The sequence below is a fragment of the Lepisma saccharinum genome, chromosome 14 (assembly GCF_977018435.1).
Source record: "Lepisma saccharinum chromosome 14, izLepSacc3.1, whole genome shotgun sequence".
In the NCBI taxonomy this organism is placed as follows: domain Eukaryota; kingdom Metazoa; phylum Arthropoda; class Insecta; order Zygentoma; family Lepismatidae; genus Lepisma; species Lepisma saccharinum.
In genome coordinates this window covers 79,768,053-79,788,052 of record NC_139242.1, presented here as the reverse complement: position 1 = coordinate 79,788,052, position 20,000 = coordinate 79,768,053, and the positions used below count along the sequence as shown (strand labels likewise).

General features: G+C 37.1%; 1 protein-coding gene across 3 annotated transcripts in view; it reads left to right on the top strand.

The window, feature by feature from the left end:
* LOC145998629 (complement factor D-like) overlaps positions 1–20,000 on the top strand; it is a 94,612-nt gene that overhangs the window by 37,565 nt on the left and 37,047 nt on the right. For 2 of the 3 annotated variants that reach the window (XM_083135089.1, XM_083135087.1), the window contains 5 exons: positions 10,436–10,498; positions 11,969–12,016; positions 13,062–13,210; positions 17,803–17,894; positions 19,111–19,214. In XM_083135089.1, coding sequence (XP_082991215.1) covers positions 10,436–10,498; positions 11,969–12,016; positions 13,062–13,210; positions 17,803–17,894; positions 19,111–19,214 — 456 coding nt within the window. The remainder of the gene's footprint in view (positions 1–10,435; positions 10,499–11,968; positions 12,017–13,061; positions 13,211–17,802; positions 17,895–19,110; positions 19,215–20,000) is intronic. The other variant, XM_083135088.1, reaches the window with a different exon arrangement.

The window sequence follows — 20,000 nt, the reverse complement described above, 5'->3', positions numbered from 1 at the left end:
CGAGTTCCGGCAGGATGTCGACCCATTTGTAATTTCCCCGAAGCGTGAATCGTTTCCACATGTGTATTTTCAAGGTTCGATTAAATCTTTCCACGATGCTGGCTTTGATGTGACTGAAGGTCGAATAATGTCGAATGTCATGTTTTTGAATAAACTTTTGGAATACAGCGTTGTAAAATTCTTTAACGTTGTCCGTATGCAGAAACCGAGGTCGTCTGCCGCCGCTTTCGCGAAAAATTAATTTGAATGCTTCCGTGACGCACGATCCCGTTTTCGCCTTCAAAGGTAGAGCCCATGCGAATTTCGAAAATGTGTCTATGACGGTGAGGAGGTACTTGTTGCCCTTGTTCCATTTATGTACGTTTTTCAAATTGCCGCTGCTCATCTCCACGAGGTCACTTTGCCAGAGGTCGTCGATGCCCTTGGTTACCACAGCCAAACGTTCGTAGTTGCGGCGTGCAGGTTTATGCAATTCTTCGACGATGGCTTGCCTAGACATTTTTTTAGAGATTACGTTTGAAGAGAAGCACCAGCGTGATGGGATTCAAAGAGGGTGGCACCTCGCTCGTGTTTTGAATGATCAGCTTATCGCCGGCACTCACGTCGAAAACGGTAAGATCTTCGTCTTCGTGTATTTCATATATGTTGCGCGTTTCGTTCCAACGTGCCAGAGGAATGTTTCCTGCTTTCTGGACACCACGATTCGATATTAAGGTCATGGTGGGAACGCTAGCTTTTCTGCCGTGAGACCAGTACGAAAATTCGTTTATCTGAATTGTGCCATCGAGGAGAAACTTGTAGTACGGATGATAAGGATGCAACATGTACAGTTTGTTACCTTCGACGAACGTGGAGATTCTCTGCTGATTGGGAACGCTGTTGATTTCGATGGCTTGCAAGGTGAACAATTTGGCGAATTTAGTGTCGAAGGTGACGAGATTACTGTGAACTTGTCCGAGTTTATTTTCGATGGGCAGCAAATGCTCGATTATGGTATCCGTTACGGCAGAAAACGACGGTTTGATTTTCACTTCCACGTTCAACTGCTTGTAGTTTTCGTTGAGTTCTTGCAACTTGGCACCGAAAGAGGCCAGCGTCGATTCCTGCGTGGATTCCAGCACTCCAACTTGATCTCTGATGTTGACGACAATATTCTGAAGGTTCTCGACTTGATTCATTTTCGAGCTCTTCTCGGTAAGATCGTTCACGATGCTTCGCATCTCTGTAAACTGCGTGTGAAGGTCGGCGACGCTCTGCGAAGTGGGCAGCGTCGACACCAGCGAACTAATTTCGTCTCGAATCTGTTCCACGTTCGCCGTTTCCGTTTCTAGTCGTTTCAGCATTCGAGATATGTTTCTTTTCAAAGCGTGCAATTCTTTGGAGGTGGGGAGATTGGCCACCCTACTCTCGAGATCGCTCAATGAACTTTTGATGTCGCTCGAATCGGATAGTGCCGTCACCGCCGTTTTCAATTTTTCCAAATCTTCGCTCGAAGGCACGCTCGTCCGTAACGATTCCAAGTCACCCTGTATGTTGTCGAGTACGTGATGAAAATGAGCGAGATTCGTTTCGACGTTCAAATTTTCTAAATATTCGATCTTCTGCTGAACCGTGCTTAACGTGTCTTGAATGCTCGTCAACGCTCTTGCTTCAGCGTGAATATTTTTAATTTCTTCGTTGATCAATTCCAAGGACGCCTGAAGCGTAGCGATGGTGGTTTGAATGTGTTCGAAATCTCGATACGCCTCCAATTGAATTTTTATGTTCGCGACGCTTTTACCGATGACCTGCAGTTCGTCCGACGATGGTAGGTTCGTCATTGTATCTTCCAAAGTCTGCAACTTGGATTTAATTTCTTCCAACGTGCTGGTAAATTCTTCTTGTAATTTGGAAACGACGACATGCAAGCGTTCTGCGTCTATATCGTTCACGACGGTTTGAAGTTCAGAGAAATTCTTTTCTATTGCGGAAGTTCGTTCTTCGATTTCGAGTTTCAATTTTTCCAAATCTTCATTTTTCGATTGAAATTGCTGTAATTTGGCCAAATCATTTTGAAGCGAATCCACGCTCAACTGTATATTTTGAACGTTGTCGTAAGAAGGTACGTCAACATAATTTTTTATCTGCGTCTTCAGTTCGGAATCGATTTTCAGAATGGGGTCGAGACATTGCGTTTGGAGCGTAGCGATTTCCGACTCTAAACTTTTGTTTAAGGTCTCCTGCAAAGCAATCAAATCGGTCCTCAACTTCTTAACTCGAATGTCCAACATGAGAATCTCTTCTGCGTGGTCTACACGCTTGGTGTTGCCGAAAATGTCGTTAGGCATTTTTGGTTAACGATTATTTATAATAGGATAGACGATTCGTAATTCTACGAAGAGAGGAATGAGTTTGTCGTAATCTCCGAGAAGTTCCATGTAAAGATAATCTCCTGCAGAAACATCGTACGTAATGTTAGAAAGCATCTTGTCGTGCTTGATTCGAAAAATATTCTTGCCGGTAGAAATTTTGATTTCGCCTGCGTTTTCCGGATTCACGGTGATTTGAAGTTTCCCGTCGATCGGAATTTCGTAGAAATGTAAATTGTTATTAAAAACATAAAACATCTTGCCCACATCGTCATTCAGTTTCGTCCAAATGCTGTTGAGATGAACGATCAGTAAACCATTGAGTTTAGATAACACAGAAGGTAAGATGTTATTGAAATTTGGCGGTGCAGTCTCCATGTTGATCTGTTTGCGGAAGCCAAAAAGATTCATTGTCCTTGTTAGTTATTTAAGAATACGGTCAAAGTTTTTTTTTTTTGTAATGACAGGCAAAGTTTTTTTTTTGTTTGCTTGCGTCACAATACAGGCGCGCGCGCGCGCGTGTGTGTGTGCGACACATCGTTCCCGAAAGAGGTTTACAAAAGTCACGATATATAAACATTTGGTCCCAGAGTTGGAAGATTACAATAAGGTGCATTCATCCTTCAAAGATGAGAGAGTGCATTATTTACTCATCACGCTGTGTCAGCGCGCGTGTGTGTGTGCGACACATCGTTCCCGAAAGAGGTTTACAAAGGTCACGATATATAAACATTTGGTCCCAGAGTTGGAAAATTACAATAAGGTGCATTCATCCTTCAAAGATGAGAGAGTGCATTATTTACTCATCACGCTGTGTCAGCGCAACGAATAAATGCGTGGAACGTGGAGAGAAAGTGAGTTTTTTTTTTTTCAGATTTTGGTGAACCTCAATTAATAAAAATAAGTTGGTTTTTTTTTGAGATTTTGGTGAACCCCAAATGAGTAAAATGAGTTTTTGATGTTTTGGTGCTGTTTTCTTCGCTGTGAAACATCGTTAGCGCAATAAATGAGGCACGGAACGTGGAGAGAAAGTGAGTTTTTTGAGGTTTTTTGAACCCCACTTGATGGCTGTCAACCGGCCCACCTGCACTACTCACTGTAGTTGTGATAAAAGGCTTAAATGCTATAAAGAGCAGCAGTTTACGTCGAAAAGATGGAATATTTGAGAAATTGGAAAATGAGACGAATGTGAGGTTACATATTAAGTGCCGTAAAGACTATACTCGTGAGAGTAGTATTACTGCTGCAAGTAATCGTTCGCCACAAAATTCAATACTCCTTCGATAAGCAGTACATATATTTGACTTCAAACGTGATTGCTTGTTTTGCAGTGAAGTTTGTGATTTTCAAGCAGAAACGAAAGAAAAATGTGAACAGACGAGTTTAAATGTTTGAAGTTCGATCCTTAACATTCAAGGATCAAATCATTGAAGCTGCCATCAAGAGGAATGATGATTGGGGATGGATCGAATTCTTACCGTTATTGATCTAGTTGCAGTTGAGGCTAGGTACCACCATCCTTGTTTCACTAAATTTTACACATCCTCACCTACATCGGGAAAACGTGGTAGGCCTGAAGATGAGTGTATTTCTATAGCATTTCTGCAGTTATGCTGCTACCTTGATAATGATAACGACGAGTGTCAGTACTCGATGAATCAACTTATGACGAAAATGAAGGAATATCTTCCACAAGATACTGATGTCTCAGAAACAACTCTTAAGAAACGCCTATGTGATCACTATGGAGAAGACATGATAATAACAACACGTAAAGGGCAAACCGCTACAGTATGTTTCCGTGATACAGGATATAAAATATCCAAAAGTTGGTACACACAGAGAAAGAAGAAGATCCAAAGAACGAAAGACTTTGAATTGTTAGAACTGCTGCCGCAATAATTCGGGAAGATATACGATCTGAAACATATGCCAAAGATATGTATCCAAATCCACATGAATGCTTGAAGACAGTTGATGATATGGTTCCAGAGACATTAAGGGTCTTTACAGAGGGTGTGATTATGAAACGAATAAAAGGAAATGAAGACTCCATCAAAAGAAAATGTGTGCATTGAGCATGCTATTATTTTAGCAGTAATACCACGGTCATTCAATTCAATGATTCAGATTGGACTTGCAGTTCATCTACATAGACATTTTCGTTTAAGAAATCTTATTGATATTTTATCAAGCATGGGTTTATGTGCATTCTACAATGAAGCCATATTGTATCTTAGTTCTGCAATGTTAAGTGATTTGGAAATTGTTGCTGACAAGGAATTATTGAATCGCTTTGTTTTTGATAATGCAGACATCAATGTTTGGACCTTGGACGGACTAGGAACTTTCCACAATATGGGGAGCATTATGTACACTACTCCTTCAAGATCTGTTCATCCCAGAAAAGAAATTGTTCGATTGAAGAAGCAACCACCAGAATGTTACCTTGCCAAATTTGGTAATGTTCCATTACGCACATACGTTGTGCCTGCTGTCCGTGGCCTGCAGAAAATCAAGATTAAAGAAATTGAATACACCAAAAAGGTAGCACCATCAGTGCATGTTGCATCACTTCATGATTTTGTATGGATGTGTGGAAATCACCTTACCTTGGCACCAAGTCCAAGTTGAGTGGTTATATGGAGCTTGCCACTGAAGGTAGCAAGGAATATCACATTTCTGAAATAAGTATATTACCATTTATAAAGCTGCTGCCGACAAGTCCAGATGCCATATACTCATCCCTTATGTTCGCAGTTGAAGAATGAATGAAAGACATGTATTGTTACTTTCGACCAACCTCTATATCTGAAAGCCTCTGAAATTGTTGCGGCTTCTCTAGACAACGGAGATATGTCGTGAGTTGTCCTTCGTCTAGGTGGATTCCACATACTTATGTCGTACATGGGAGCGATAGGATATGTGATGAGGGGAAGCAGGGAGCGATAGGATATATGATGAGGGGAAGGAGATTGGAAGAAGCTTGGTCAGTAATATATATTATTCGTTACAAGTCACGAAATAGAAGTGTAAAACTTCAATCAACACCAGGAAAATTTCATTACAAAATAATGGGAAAAGTTTCCACAGAGTTAAATTTATTTTTTACATTATTAGATAGGTTGGTTAAATCACAAACATTTATCTTCTTACAGTTATTCGAAATTTTATTTTCTTTAATTTATGTCTGAACACATTTTCGGCTCAACCTTCACCATTTAAGTTAATAAAGCAATTATGATCAAACGTCACCGTTCATTCGCCATTTTCCAATATGGCGGACAGAGTAAAACTCGGATTGTTGGGGACTTCTAGTATGTTGTTTGAAATACCATACTGGTGATATCTACCAACTTTTATCTCTGTTGGAATTTTCCATTCTTTTATGACATTTTGCCTACTTTTACTGGACTAAAAGGGAAACAAGCTCCGCGCTATCAAGTCCACCGTCGATGCATGGCGTCCCTCCCGTCGAAAAAATGTCATATAAACTCGGCTTTGCATTGGACACAGTCGTCTTACACATCGTCATTATCTGTAAGGACTGGTCGCTCCGCTATGCCGTGCATGGAACGCTGAAGTGTTCTACAAACTACGACCCTAACTCATATGGGACGATTTTGCACTAAGATTTCTGATCACTCACCACAATGCACAAGATACAATAGCCTGAGACGCGCCTCTTGTGATGATTTAGTCAAACTGCTGTTCTTAAGGAAATTTGTTAACATCTTAACATCTGTTACATTTACAATTTCACAAAGGAACTGAATATAAACGCTGTTTTCCTTCTTAATTGTTGATGTTTGAAGAGTTAAAACAAAGTCTTGCATGTTATTAAGTGTACTAATGTAGTATCATGAAGAGTGGATGCATAGATAAACATATAATACGTTTATCTGTGGTGCAAATTACCAATTCAGAAAATGATGAAATGACAGTAGTACTGTTTCATAATTTGGTACATTTTTAGATCAATAGATATGACTGTGTACAATCTGGACTAAATAATCATCCCAGTCTTATTCTAAACTTATTTACTAATACTTGAGTGTCTGCAGTACCAATTTGATGCACGAATCTTGTACTATTTTTTCGATAATGCTTGCATATATTTATAAATCAGCTATGAAATAAGAGTGCAGAACTGTACGTTCCAACCATCATATTTCATGTACCAAGAAATCACCCATTCCAACACATAACTTATTTCTCTCCAAGTTAATATTTACGATATAATTCAATCACATAGAGAGATTCTAGCACTTTAAGGTCGCATGCTTGGGTGAGATTTGAGCCGAGTTAAATAGCAATTGATGTTTTCAATTACCACTGATTTCTGATTCGTGATATTTTGGGCGTTATTTAGCAGTTTGTTTCCCTGAGTAAAATGGAAAGCTAGTAGGGCACGTGGCATAAGGTTATGAGCCTCTAAGTCTCATAGTTAAGAAAGAGTTGTATTTTGATCGTACTTCGTACCTATCTTAAAATACAACCTGTGAACGAGACACAAACTCATTGGAATCAATGTTGGTGCTGGGGAAAGATACCAATGAGAAATTTGAGTCAATAGCAAACTCAATGTTCACATCCCCTGCTAAGAAATTAATCATCGCACGTCAGTTTTGAATAACGACCTGCTCCAATTATGCCACCACGCTTGGTTTTCTGACTCTGGGTGAGTGTCCTTATTTTGAGCCATCCTGTGGACTTGTGCCCTCACATTTGAATTCTCTTTTCCATCGTTCGACAGTGTCATATGATGGACATTTCCAGGGCCGGATTAACCTAAGGGCAAATGGGGGAATTGCCCTCGGGGGCCCCACCACAAGGAAGCTGTGAAGGGCCTCCACCAAAAAAATATTTTAACCAGCTGGCTATGCTTGTGAAAAATTACATAAGAAGTTGTATTTTAAGAATCAAAAGAACTTCAATATTGTCGTATGTGTACACTCTTCTGGATCCAATTGTAGCACAGCTTTCAGTCGATATGTTTGTAGATATCTGAAGGTCAGTATAGTTTATACCATGGATTGATTTGGCTGTGGTGCGGAAAAAAGGCACACTTATTCAAACAATCAATTCTCAGATACGATTAAGATAATAAATAATCCTACGAAGTACATAACTTTCTATTGTTAACTGTGAGTTCTAAGCAGTAGCAATGTCAACATCAGTAAGACATCCCAATGGAACTATCTATGTATAATGTTAAAGGCACATATTCTCTTTAGAATATATTTGGTCTTAATGGTAACAAACTGCAGCGGAGAAAGATCTTTCTCAAAAATGAAATTTGTGAAAAACAGGCTTCGTGCTGCCATGGGACAGGATCGCTTAGCCAATATTTGTTTATTAAGCATTGAACATGAACTTCCTCGTGAATTGAACTTCGATGATATAGTAGATGAATTTTCGGCGAAAAAGCCAAGAAAACTGTGTCTACTGTAAGTGTTATGCCTTTGGGAATGTTCTTGAAGAAAGTGTAGTTACTACAATTTCCACAATGAACCCGTCGGTAATTGTCCAGTAGATGGACCGTGCATATGTAGTGACATATTTACTCTTAATTGTAAATAATATAATTTACAATAAATTATGTACGTAAGAACAGTCTAATGCTCAGTTCTCCGTTTCTGTCTGAAACACCTTAGTATTTACTATATATTGTAGTTACGGTGTTCATAATATACTGTAGACATTTAGACGCAGAATTTTACTGCTGCTATAGCGCTACAATTTTCGTCCTGTAACTTTATTTTACTGCGCTATTCTCCCTGCAAACCTATCTGCGATATGTTCGATTGTGATTGACTACTGATTCTAATACATAGTGATTGACTACATAAATTGGCATAAATGTCATTGACTCACCAACCTATAGCTGTTTAAAATTTCAGAGCCATAGCTCATCTACATCATAGTGAGGGTTCGAATTCATTGGCCTCCCCACGTAGAGTCCAGCGCAGATATTTCTGCCGTGCGATGCGCGAAACAACTAAAGAAGCAGTGTTGCTAATGGAGCAGATAGAAAAATCGCTACAGTGCGCCGATGCACTGCACAGCTGTTACGTACAACAATAAAATTAGAGAATTCAGGTCTATCTAACGTTGAGTTTTAAACGTTATGCATTATACCAGGACTAGGATTAATATGTACTAACAAGTGGCTTTTTATGTAGCTACATACATATGGACTAAAAATTCGCAAAATATGAACTAACACATAAGTAAAATTACCAAAAATGCTGCAAAGAAGACTTCTTCAGACGATTCCTTATTTGAGTGATTTCAAACAAAATAAAAAAAATATATATATTATTTTTCATTGCATTAATGCATTGGTGGCGTTCTAACTTTTCACTCCCAAAACCCGTATACACTGGTATGGAACTGCAACGGCAGATAATAACATGCCAACGTGTTAAACCGCGGCAATTGCACCATAACACTCCTCCTCAAGCAGTATTATTATTTCCTCTCTGAGATCGGCGACAGTCGGTTGCCTTTGTTGTACATTTACAAAGGATGCCGGCTTCCACAACAATAACAAGTACATATACTGCCACTAGACGATAAGCTGCGCGTCTTTTTCTTTTGTTATGAACCAGGGCCGGCGCTAGTCATTTTGCCTCCCCGGTCATTACGCAGCAACGGAAAATTGAAAATCAATATATTCCTAACTAAAACATCAAAATATAAAATAAATAATGAGACTTCTTATGCTATTTCAATACTCCACCTAAATCCCATCTTTCGCAGCAAACGTCGCAAACTCTCTTGACTTCCCGCAAAATGTATGTCCGCCTGTAATTTGACATGCAATTTTTTCAATGTCGGCACTTCATTTTCACGCAGAGCGTAGTCGTATATGCGCCTACGGATAACGTTTTCATCGAAAGCGTCCACTGACGATTTGGTCGCTGGTCTTTGTCGTTCTTTCCCGGGAGTGTGGAATGATGTGGAGGGACATTCTGACATCTCAAGAGATTGTCTTTCGTTCATGATAGCCCTGATTGTACTTTCAGGAACTCCAGTGGCAGCCGCTGCTCTCTTGCCAAAATGCTTTATTGGGATGCTAACACCATGACTGGCTTCCTCCTTCATGAACTCGTGCACGTTGCTTAGAATTTCCCGAGCTTGACTATGCAAGGTTTTTGATTTCAACTTCGACAGAACTGGAGGCATTATGAAATTTAACGTTCATTAGCAAACACATACTTTAACATACACACACGCAATACACGCACACAACGTCAAACCGGTCAAATACTTAGTATAAAATAAAAATATGGTGCTTCCAATCCAACAAAACTCACCGCCACTTTACCTGCCTTTCCCCTTCCGTGACAGAAATAGTGCTTCATTATTACAGTTGGCAACACTAGATACTAGCTAGCCAATGACATGCACTGCATAAAAGAAGCAACCACTACGCCGTGCTATATTGCCACATTACCGTCCCTGCCGAACGGTGGGAACCGCGAGCTGGAGCGCTATTCAATTGTTTTCAATGATGTTTGCGCGAGTGTGTCCAGGAATTAAATGACAATATGGCAACAATAGCGAAGGTTTTCGAGCAGGGTAGAACACGTGATGCTAAGAGAGAGGGAGACGAAACGAAAATTCGTTTCTACGCAACGGTAAATTTATGTGTGATGCACTTCTAGTCAAAGGTTTCTTGAACCTTGCAGATTCAAGTTTCTTACGTTTTCTCTACCTGTGCAAATTAAATTGTTTCAAGCTTTAATGTTTGGATTAGAGAATGAATGTAATATTAATTTTGAAGTTACTACTCAAATTCCAAACGGTAGCATACTTAACACACATAATAATAAAATTCACTGAAATGCAATGCTTCAAATATATATATTTAAACTTTTTTGGAATTATATAAGTGTACATTGATAATGTTTCGTATTATCCACATTAATTTCAGAATTATTTCCTGAATTGTATTCTAAAATACTCAGCGGTAATCCGGCGTTCCAAGTAGGTCAAAATATTTTCATTTTACTCAGCATACACATAATTAAAGATTGTTATTCATTTGCGCAAAATTTAATGATATAATTCCATATTAGTTTCAGGATCAAATTCTAACGAATCAAACACCAGAATATTCGACGGTCAGCCAGCTTCACACGGTAAGTCGAAATCTTCACCTTACAATCATATTTTTTTCTGCAGAATCTGATTTAACTCTATATTTGTCATTTTCCACGCCAAGTTCTTTTCAGCAGTATTTCAATCGATGAAAATGAAATATTAATATTGATAAATTCTACTACCGTAGCTGGTAAGAAATATAATAAATGATTGAGGAGATATTCAGAGAAATAGATGTTTACCTTCAAAATATTTGTTAATTTATTTCCCGTCAACAGAGACAAGTCTCAAATGGCAGAAGGTAGTATTATAATATTACATTTACATTTCAACGTGAACGCACACCCATACCTGAACACAGACATATTAAACATAATAGGTAGTGACAGAACAGGCTTACTACTTAAGTGTGACAACAAAAATTTTCAGATATTTTCCCATTTCACCTGAATCACACAAAACCGTATCACAAACACTGCTACAATATATCATTACAACAAACTTTAATGTGACAAATCCAATTCTCATAATAAATCCATTAATTTGGATTAATACCCCTTTATCATCACTATCCGCAACAACCTGCCCTGGGCCTTGTGCCCCCTTACCCTCCATATACAAACATAATGAATACTTGTACCCTTCCAGGCATCTGCTGACCTGGTGGTTAACACAGCTCACTACCACACCAGAGATCTGCACCCATTTTCTGTTATTGGACTCTTCCATTTGGGGGGCAATCGTGTGTGTGTGCACAGCAAATAGAGAGAGAATGTAATGCAAAAACATTTTATGAGACAGTGAGATTACTTTGTGCGATTAGAATGTGTTAGATTTCCAATTTATTTTAAAGAGGGTGAAAGAAACAAATACACCCACATCTATTCCCCATAAATGTAGATTTGAATACAAAGAAGGGCAATGCTTTCTAATTGCTAAGTATTTTCTTCGAATAGTCTTGATCAGATATGATTATTTTCTAAGATTTTCCTTTGGGACCACAAAAGTCCAGCATGTGCATTTGGAAATTCAAGGAGGAAATAAAAAATGCATAATACGTATTTAGACGGAAAGTATTATTTTAATATTTTAGAATGATGGGTTATTATGTAACTATGATATGCAAATAGATAAAATGAGAATATGATTGTGCACGCATATTTATAGCAGGGAGCCTTCGTGTAACGTACCAGACTTCTCATAATTATTGATTCCAAAAAAATGTGACATAATTCTTATTTGTAGAACCATGTAAAACAAGAACTATGGAAAAAACAAAACAAAAATAAGTTGTTGTTTTTTTTTAAATTTCCTGTACCACTGAATTCATGAGCCAAACAGGGACTATGGAATTAAATTTCGTATAGATTTCAATTTCACTCATCACAATGCTCCTTCTTCAAACACGTAGATTACAATAGAATTAAAACATAAATTTTTAATTTGTTAGTGACTTTCTTATTCTAGAAATCGTCGTTAATAATTTGAGGTAATTATATTAATTTCAGAATATGGCTTCGATCCTAAGATTTATAACGGACAGAACGCTGAAATAGGTATGTTAAAATATTGATTGAAATTCTTAGGTTGTGGTAATACACTATAAAATGGTAAAGAATATGACTTTTATAGCCACAATATAACCAGTAATTGTCTCTTTTAAAATGAGCTCAAGATGATTTCAAGCTTCCATTTATTCTACAATGAAACGCATTAAAATAGTTTTCATAACATTTTCACTTTCGTGTTAGTTGCTTTCATATTAAAATTTTCGTAGCTAGGATCTTTTGAGGCCGAGAGATGGCAACCAATGTATACATGTGGGATCACCCACCCTACAAAGCGATCACGTGAACATGCACGTGAGGTCAGGATAAATCAGCAGATTAAAAAAAAAAAAAGAACAGCAGAGAGCCCTTCGCGTTAGAAATCGCTAGTGAAGTTGCCACAACTATCGATGAGATATGATTTATATGTGCGGAAAATTATATTTAAATACAACGAAATTTCTGCAAAAAAAAAATAGAAAAAATTCAACACTTACAACTTCTGTGTTACACCTTCATTTTCTGCAAAGAATATTTACTAGATTGCCATCAGAAAATTGAAACTAAATAATGGAATGTAGTTTCAAGTTAATGATATCATTTTAACTTCAAACATCCCGGGCATATGAAGACTATCTCAGCGTTATTGTGCAACATGCTACAACAAAAGAATGCTAACATTCATTCAGCACTGTCTTCCAAACAGTCAGCGAATGCCATACCATTAGAATCTGCTTCCTTAAACATTCCTTCAACATTTTTCATCATCATTGACAAATTTCAGAAATTCCATTATTCAAATATTTTATCTACTGTATTTGATACATATATTGTGGAAAAAGTAATAGAAGCAAACGCAAGCTACACGTATATACGAGGGTCACTTTGTGGTGAAGAAGTATAAAAACAAATTGAGAATTTCATATTATTTTTAAATTGGCAATATTATTGAAGAACTAGCTCTTCTGAATTTTAAAACTGCCATCGAACAGTTCACAAAATTAAATTTTGACAACACAGGCTTCTTACGTCATAATGTTTATTTTTTTTTCAGGGCAGTTTCCTTTCATAGTTTCATTACAAGTGCTAGAGCCACACTGTGGTTTTGAACCTAAACACTTATGCGGTGGTTCCATTGTTGCAGCTAAATGGGTACTAACGGCCGCTCACTGTCTTGATGCAGTTAATAAGAATTATATTCTGGTATGTAATACAGTAGCCAATATTTTATCCAAGTATATTTGGTCAAATATTTTTTTAATTCACTAAATAAAATATCAGTTATATAAATGTTTGTAGAATCTTAATGGTAATTCTTAACAAATGTTCAGATATCTTCTATCCCTTATGTGCATTAGGTCGTTGCTACTGAATATCCTCGTGATGTTTATTATATCTAGACATAGCCACGTTATTAAATTGCTTGATCTAACAAAGAAACGATATGCTGGCACTTGATTGTACATTTATCCGTATGAAAAGTTTTCTCTTTGCACTTAATCGCTACCTATTTAGTTCACGTACTAAGTGGAAGGAAATAAATTATTTGGTGACTTGATCCTACATACATTTGTTCTTCACCCGTGAAATAAGCCAACTTCCTTCCAACGTTATCCTGGACAGGAAAGAACCAAGAGTATAATCAGTATTGTGTATCAGTACTGTATCTGAAGCCATAGCTAAGTAAATAAATCCAACAATTTACATTGACTACCACTGTAAATTAAACATTTAACAAATATGGTGTATATTCTTCAACATATTCCCGGTGCTTCAAAGTATAGGTTCAGGAATTCCTTTCTGTAACAGTCCACTCTGATTCAAAGAACGCAAGCAAAAATACTACAGGCAAAACATTTAACTCCATTGTAATAGCAAGGACAAGACTTTAACATGGAAAAGTAAGGACAATAAGTACAAGTAAACCATTTATCGTAATAGTTTGGCACGGCGAATAAGAGCGTATTTACCCGTCTCAGTAGTTTAATGTACTCACAGGGGTTCCACTAGTAACATTAGTTGCCATAGAATATCCTTCATTCAGACTGTTAATATAACTCCGTACGGATCCCAACTTAAACTCCACGCCCAGTCCCACGTAACCTTTCTGTGTACAAAGTGGACTTCAAACAAAAACGAAAACAAATTATTTGAATTATTAACAACAGAGGAAATTGGTAATCCTGTAATTTTCAATGTTTGAAATCTTCTGTTTCCATTAGTCCCAAATTCACAATTGCTATTGTCAATGCTGCTTTCAATCATTGTTCATCAATGGTCACTGAGAAAGTACAAATTCTAGTAGTTGCCTGTCTTTTAGAACTCTCTTGGATAAATCCAAAATGCTCCAAGATGTGTACATAGGATCTTAACAGCTGGTAGGTAGCTAGATCTCTCTGAAGCTTTAGTGTGCGTAGGTGAGTCACTACAGGATGTATTTTGAGCAAGCACTTGCCTCACAAAAATGTCTGGATTTTCCAAACACATTCGAGTTATATTCCTCTCCAGTCTATTCACCAGTGCTAAATATTAAGTGTTCTCACTATAATACAAGTTCATATCCAGTTTTCTGTGTCAACTGTCAAGTTTGGAAATTTCGTGACAATCTACAATCTTAGAAACTGTTGTCGGGAAGCTGAATTAGCATTACGCCTTATACGTATTTCAGCTTGGACAGGATTTTCTACATGGTCACAATAAGATCAATAAAAATTCAATGCGTACGCATATATTATATTTACAAGAACGCTCGACTACCAATTTGTTTGTTTGTCGAATGGAATTGCTCAAGAAACGTGCCCACATAATCATCACATGACGAGAAATTTCATCTCTCGCTGTTGAACCAATACCCTGTACGAATAACTTGCAGATGATATTGAGAACATGCACCAAATAAATTTAAGAACGTTGTCAGCTGGTCTATAATCTCATTAACCCTACCACCTGCTGTTTTTATAGCGAGAATGTCCTTTTTGAAGTATTCTGGTTGATGTAACAAAACAATCATAGTTATTTCACTCAACACATTATAGTAGAGAGGAATTTCTATATCTACTGCATTACATTTGAATGTGATGAAACCTAACAAGAATACATAGCTAAGAATCTTACTTTTTATTTTCTTTCTCAAAAAAATTAAAAATACGTTTTAGGGGTATGATATTTATGACAGATTTTTAGAAACGCGTACTGTGGCCAAAGCAGTGATAACTGATAGAAATTTTGATTTGTTCTTCTCATTCACGTCTCTATAAGGGTCCATAGATTTGACGTAGGATTTTTTCTCTGAAAACAGTCTAACTGTGATTCGTCCTGCTTTGTGAGGACGAATGTTTCAACTCCATACGTGTGCACGGGTCTTATAAGTGGTTAGTAGAACGTTACTTCATTAGAGCTTGAGGCGGCATTTCACGAAACAAGAACAAATGATCGTTCAGCATGCTTGTATCATCTGCGTACGTAAAGCTGAGCTTGCAAGAATCTGTAAGAGTTAATTTAAAAAGGGTCGTAAAATCAGTATCGTTGGAATATATAAAAACCAGAGTTGCCTTGGTTATATCGTGTAGGCTATGTCAATGTTTATGCGATAAAAGACTAGCTCAGAATCGAAACGTATGCCGACGACGTCACCTGTTGTGCTGGCCAAAAGTCAATTTTGTTTCAATTTTGTTTCCAATGTTACCATTACAACCGCTTCTCTTTTTTCCCCAGTTAAATAATTGTGATCGATCCCCACGAGATAGTCTGAGCAGGTCTCTCGACAACATCTGTATATCTCTTCTGTGGTAACCAATATGTTTTCGTTTTAAGGATAACACCGAAAAGTTGAGGAAAGCAAAATAAAGTGTTTAATAAAATGAATTTGGGTAGGTCAAGGAAGAAAGTTTTCGGTGTTTCGGAATCGCGAAATAACGCGAATTTCGCTATTTTTCAGAATAACACCGAATTTTGTACTTTAACGCGAAAAACGCCGCGAAATATGCACTATGACCTGGGCATAACACTTCCTTTGTTCAAAAACGACTACCTGAAGAGGTACGAGTTCTGCCATTTCTAAGCTAGCTAGTGAAAGTTCGATTCAAAATAGATTGCTACGCTTCATTTATTGCAGTTTGGCGCAGAAATGACTGACAGTGTTTAACGTTGTCCTGAAATACAGATCGCTGCGGGGATCTCCCCCAGAAGCGAAGATTCAGAGGAAACGAAAATGTTCAGGGAGAAACACTTGTTGTGTTGCATCGGAGGTGGATAGAGGTGTAGGTGTATGCATGCACACAAAAGGTTATTTTGAGATGCAAGAAGGATTTTTTGGCATTGTTAGGGAAATTTCAGAAATCAGAATCCCTGACGCTGCATGGTTTGTGCATCGTCTTGCATTTCCATTTCCTCCCGTGATGTATTTCGCAGTAGCCAAAACCAGCAGAAATTCAGTAGTTTGCTTCTGAAAGATTTTATGCTTCAGATAAAACTACAATATTTTGTAGTTTGTATTTCTTGATTAAGCGCAATGGAAGCGAGAGGCACATCGAGAAGACAAGTTTGTTTATTTGAATTGTTGTTTTACGTTCACTTTATGCACATAAAGGCTAATCGGGACTTGACCTACATTTTAAAGTGGGATTCGACCCATCGTGGTGCCTCCACCCGATATCGAACCTGGGACCGCTTGATTTCAAGGCGGTGACGTTACCACTACGCCGTCCGGGAAACACGAGAAGAAAACTCTCTGTCGTCGAAGGCTTCGAGAAGCCTAAAAGAAGGAAAGAAGACAATGAGTACATTGCACTTCGAACGAATTACCTTTGTTAAAGGAACCATTTCATTGCAGTAAATGGTAAAAAGTGGTATCTTCCTATTTATAAGTTCGTTTTGTAGTACAGGTAGTGTTGTGAGTGAATACTGTGAACATTTATTACACACCATCTGTGCATGGAAAATCACCAATGTTATTGTAAACTGAAAAGTGAATTCAAGAAAATAATTTTTGAAAATTTTATTCCGTGAGAGTGAAAAGTTGGAAATATGATTGTGTTCCAAATATTTGGGTGATAGCCTTCAATAAATATTTCATATTTTGTGTCCGATGATATGAAATATTTTTCCAAATCCACGAAATTTGGTCATTTCTCACAAAGACAAGCCTTAAATATGTTTATTTTTGTTTTTAAAACCAAAATTTGTATCAATTTTCCATAGCTAAAGCAATTTGTAAATATTATGCATAGAAGAAACAGTGAAAACGCATGTAAAAATAAACGGTTTTCAATTAATAACACCGAATTTTACTGTAAACCGACCCAAATTTAGGGGAAAATAAAACGAAAACTTCACGTCCCTACGAATATGAGACATAAAACATGTCATATTGAAGTCATCCTATCACTTAGTTAAGTCTGCTTTCTTACTACAAGTATAAGGTAAGTTTTATTTGGCTGCTGATTTATGTACACATCTTGTAAGCAAATCCGGGAACTTTTCTAACGTTGGAAGCGACCCCGGTGCTTGGGTACCTGGGGGAAACCCTGGGGGGTAAAGAAGGTCAGGGGCGTGATGCTGATCACATCACCCTCACTCACGACCGGATCAAAAAAGTGTGGGGAGTTACCCCCTATACGCCTTCATGGCGTGGTGCTAAGCAAAGTGGAGCACTTTACCTTTTTTTTCTCCTAAGCAATTCCAATCTTAAATTCATATATTTTTAATGCCTTTACGTCATATATTTTATATTTATAATATTGATTTTAATTAAATCGTAACATTATCGAAGCATGAACATTCATATTTGTCTGTAGGTGGTGGCAGGTGTTCGAACGTTATCTGACCCCTACGAAAATAAGCAATTTCGTAGAGTTCGTGAAGCTTATGTTCATGCAGATTACTGCACGTAAGTATTCTTAAATTTGAAGATAATAAAGTTACTATGAATATGTGCGAATATGATTTTTTTATTGATAAGATTAAAACTACGGTTAAATTAATGAAAATAGTCTTCTGTTCACTTAGCATAATGCATGAAATAAAACCAAATTCGTTAACAAATCTTTGAAATTGGGAATGTTTATTCCAAGATTAAGGACATTAGTTTTCAACTCAAACTACTTTGTAATATTATCAACAATAAAACACTTAATGACATATATATAGAAGATCCAGAACGTGTACCCAATGTATTTCTTTGAGACAATGTAGACACGATTGAGAATATTTTCATTCATACATTAAAATTTATGCATCTATTAAAAATTGGTAAAAATAAGATCGGAATAGCGTCAGCTGTCCATTCACATGTCCAACTAAATTCTAAAATCATGTCATAAAGTCGTTCAAGGTTACAATTTTCCTGCCCTTGTTAGATTATTACACTAGTGGTTCATTGATAGATTGGCTTGTTGTAAATGCAGTTGGCCTTCACTTTGAAAAACTCTTATAACACTTGATAGTACTCGTTATACAATATATATGAATGTATTCATACTAAATATGGCTATGTATGTCAAAATAAGCGGGACGTTACGGAACGAAAATGCCGGCATCTGCTCCATGCCTCGCCGTTTTACAGTCACGCGCTATCTCGGCCCCTAGTTAAACTGAACGCACTGTAGCAGTACCTAGGTCATATTTTGAATAATCTTTTCGCGAGGCTCTGACTTTTGGTTAATTTTCTGGTAAGATTCTAAACTTTTCACTAATTTTTAGGTGAGAAAATCCTAATATTTCGTATCATATCTTTGTAATCTTTTGGCGAGATCCTAATCTTTTTTCGGCACTTGTCATCAGGGAACCTTCTGCACTAAGCACCATAAAGGTCAGCTTACACAGTAAATGTGAAAAGCACCTGTATATCAATGAAATTCAGAAATGCGAAACGCAACATAACGGCTTCTTGTCCGTCCTTTCTTCGAGCAATATCGTTGACAAATCATTCTTGGAATTATTTTCCACTATAGATTTTCAATAGTATCAGCAATGTTAACGGTGGGTTAAAGGACATACAATTGATTGAAAATACAATAAAAATTATTTGTATTACAGATTTATTTGATGTGAACTTGAGAATGTGCGCATAAGCGAATACACCACTCACATGTTATATCTTACAGATTCGCATGTGGAAATGATATAGCCTTGCTTCTGCTTGATGATCCAATACAATCTTCACCAGTTGTGAGTCCAATTCAACTTTCATACAAGGGGCCTGATGTTGGTGAGTATAATACAGGATTATATAGAAGTGATAGAAGTAATATTTGTACCAAATTAACATTTCGTTCCCAAAACTAAAAACATGTTTCGCAATGCTGAGTGTTTTCTGTAACTTGTGACTTTCATGGAGGCACACTCATGAGACAAGAAATGTTCATGTACAAACATGTAGGCACTACATTATGCTCAGGCCGAAACTTCGACATGGAAAATTTTTAGTGAAACACAAAATTCAACTGTCACAGAGGAATCTATTACAGCAGACAACTGTAAATCATATATACGTGAAGTTGGTTTTCGTTTCAATAGATTGATACATTTTAATTGTTGAATTACACACAATAAAGCACTTTCAATTTTATTTCTTTTGAAACACACGTTTTAGCTTCAGTACCATTTGCAAAAGTTACTTAGAGGCTATTTTTTCAAAAACACATGTATGCTAATATAACGATAATAGTTGTAGCTTAAGAATGGGCTTACTGCTTTCGTTCAAGCAAAATAGGATTTTCAGCTTTTTACAAAACCTGATTTGCTGTATAAACCAGAAAAGAAAATAACCTTTTACAAACTTTTATTTCTGAAGTTCTAATTAACATTAAACAATTATGAAGGAGGTTTTTGGTAAGTCTCTTTCATATGATTTATACTGAAAGATTCAGATACAGGAATTTACGGAGAGTGCCCCGATTGTATCGGTGAAGATTCAAAAATGTAACCATACTTGAAAACTAACACAAGATAGAACCTAATATAACACATTGAAAAATATTACTCACGGTTGTAT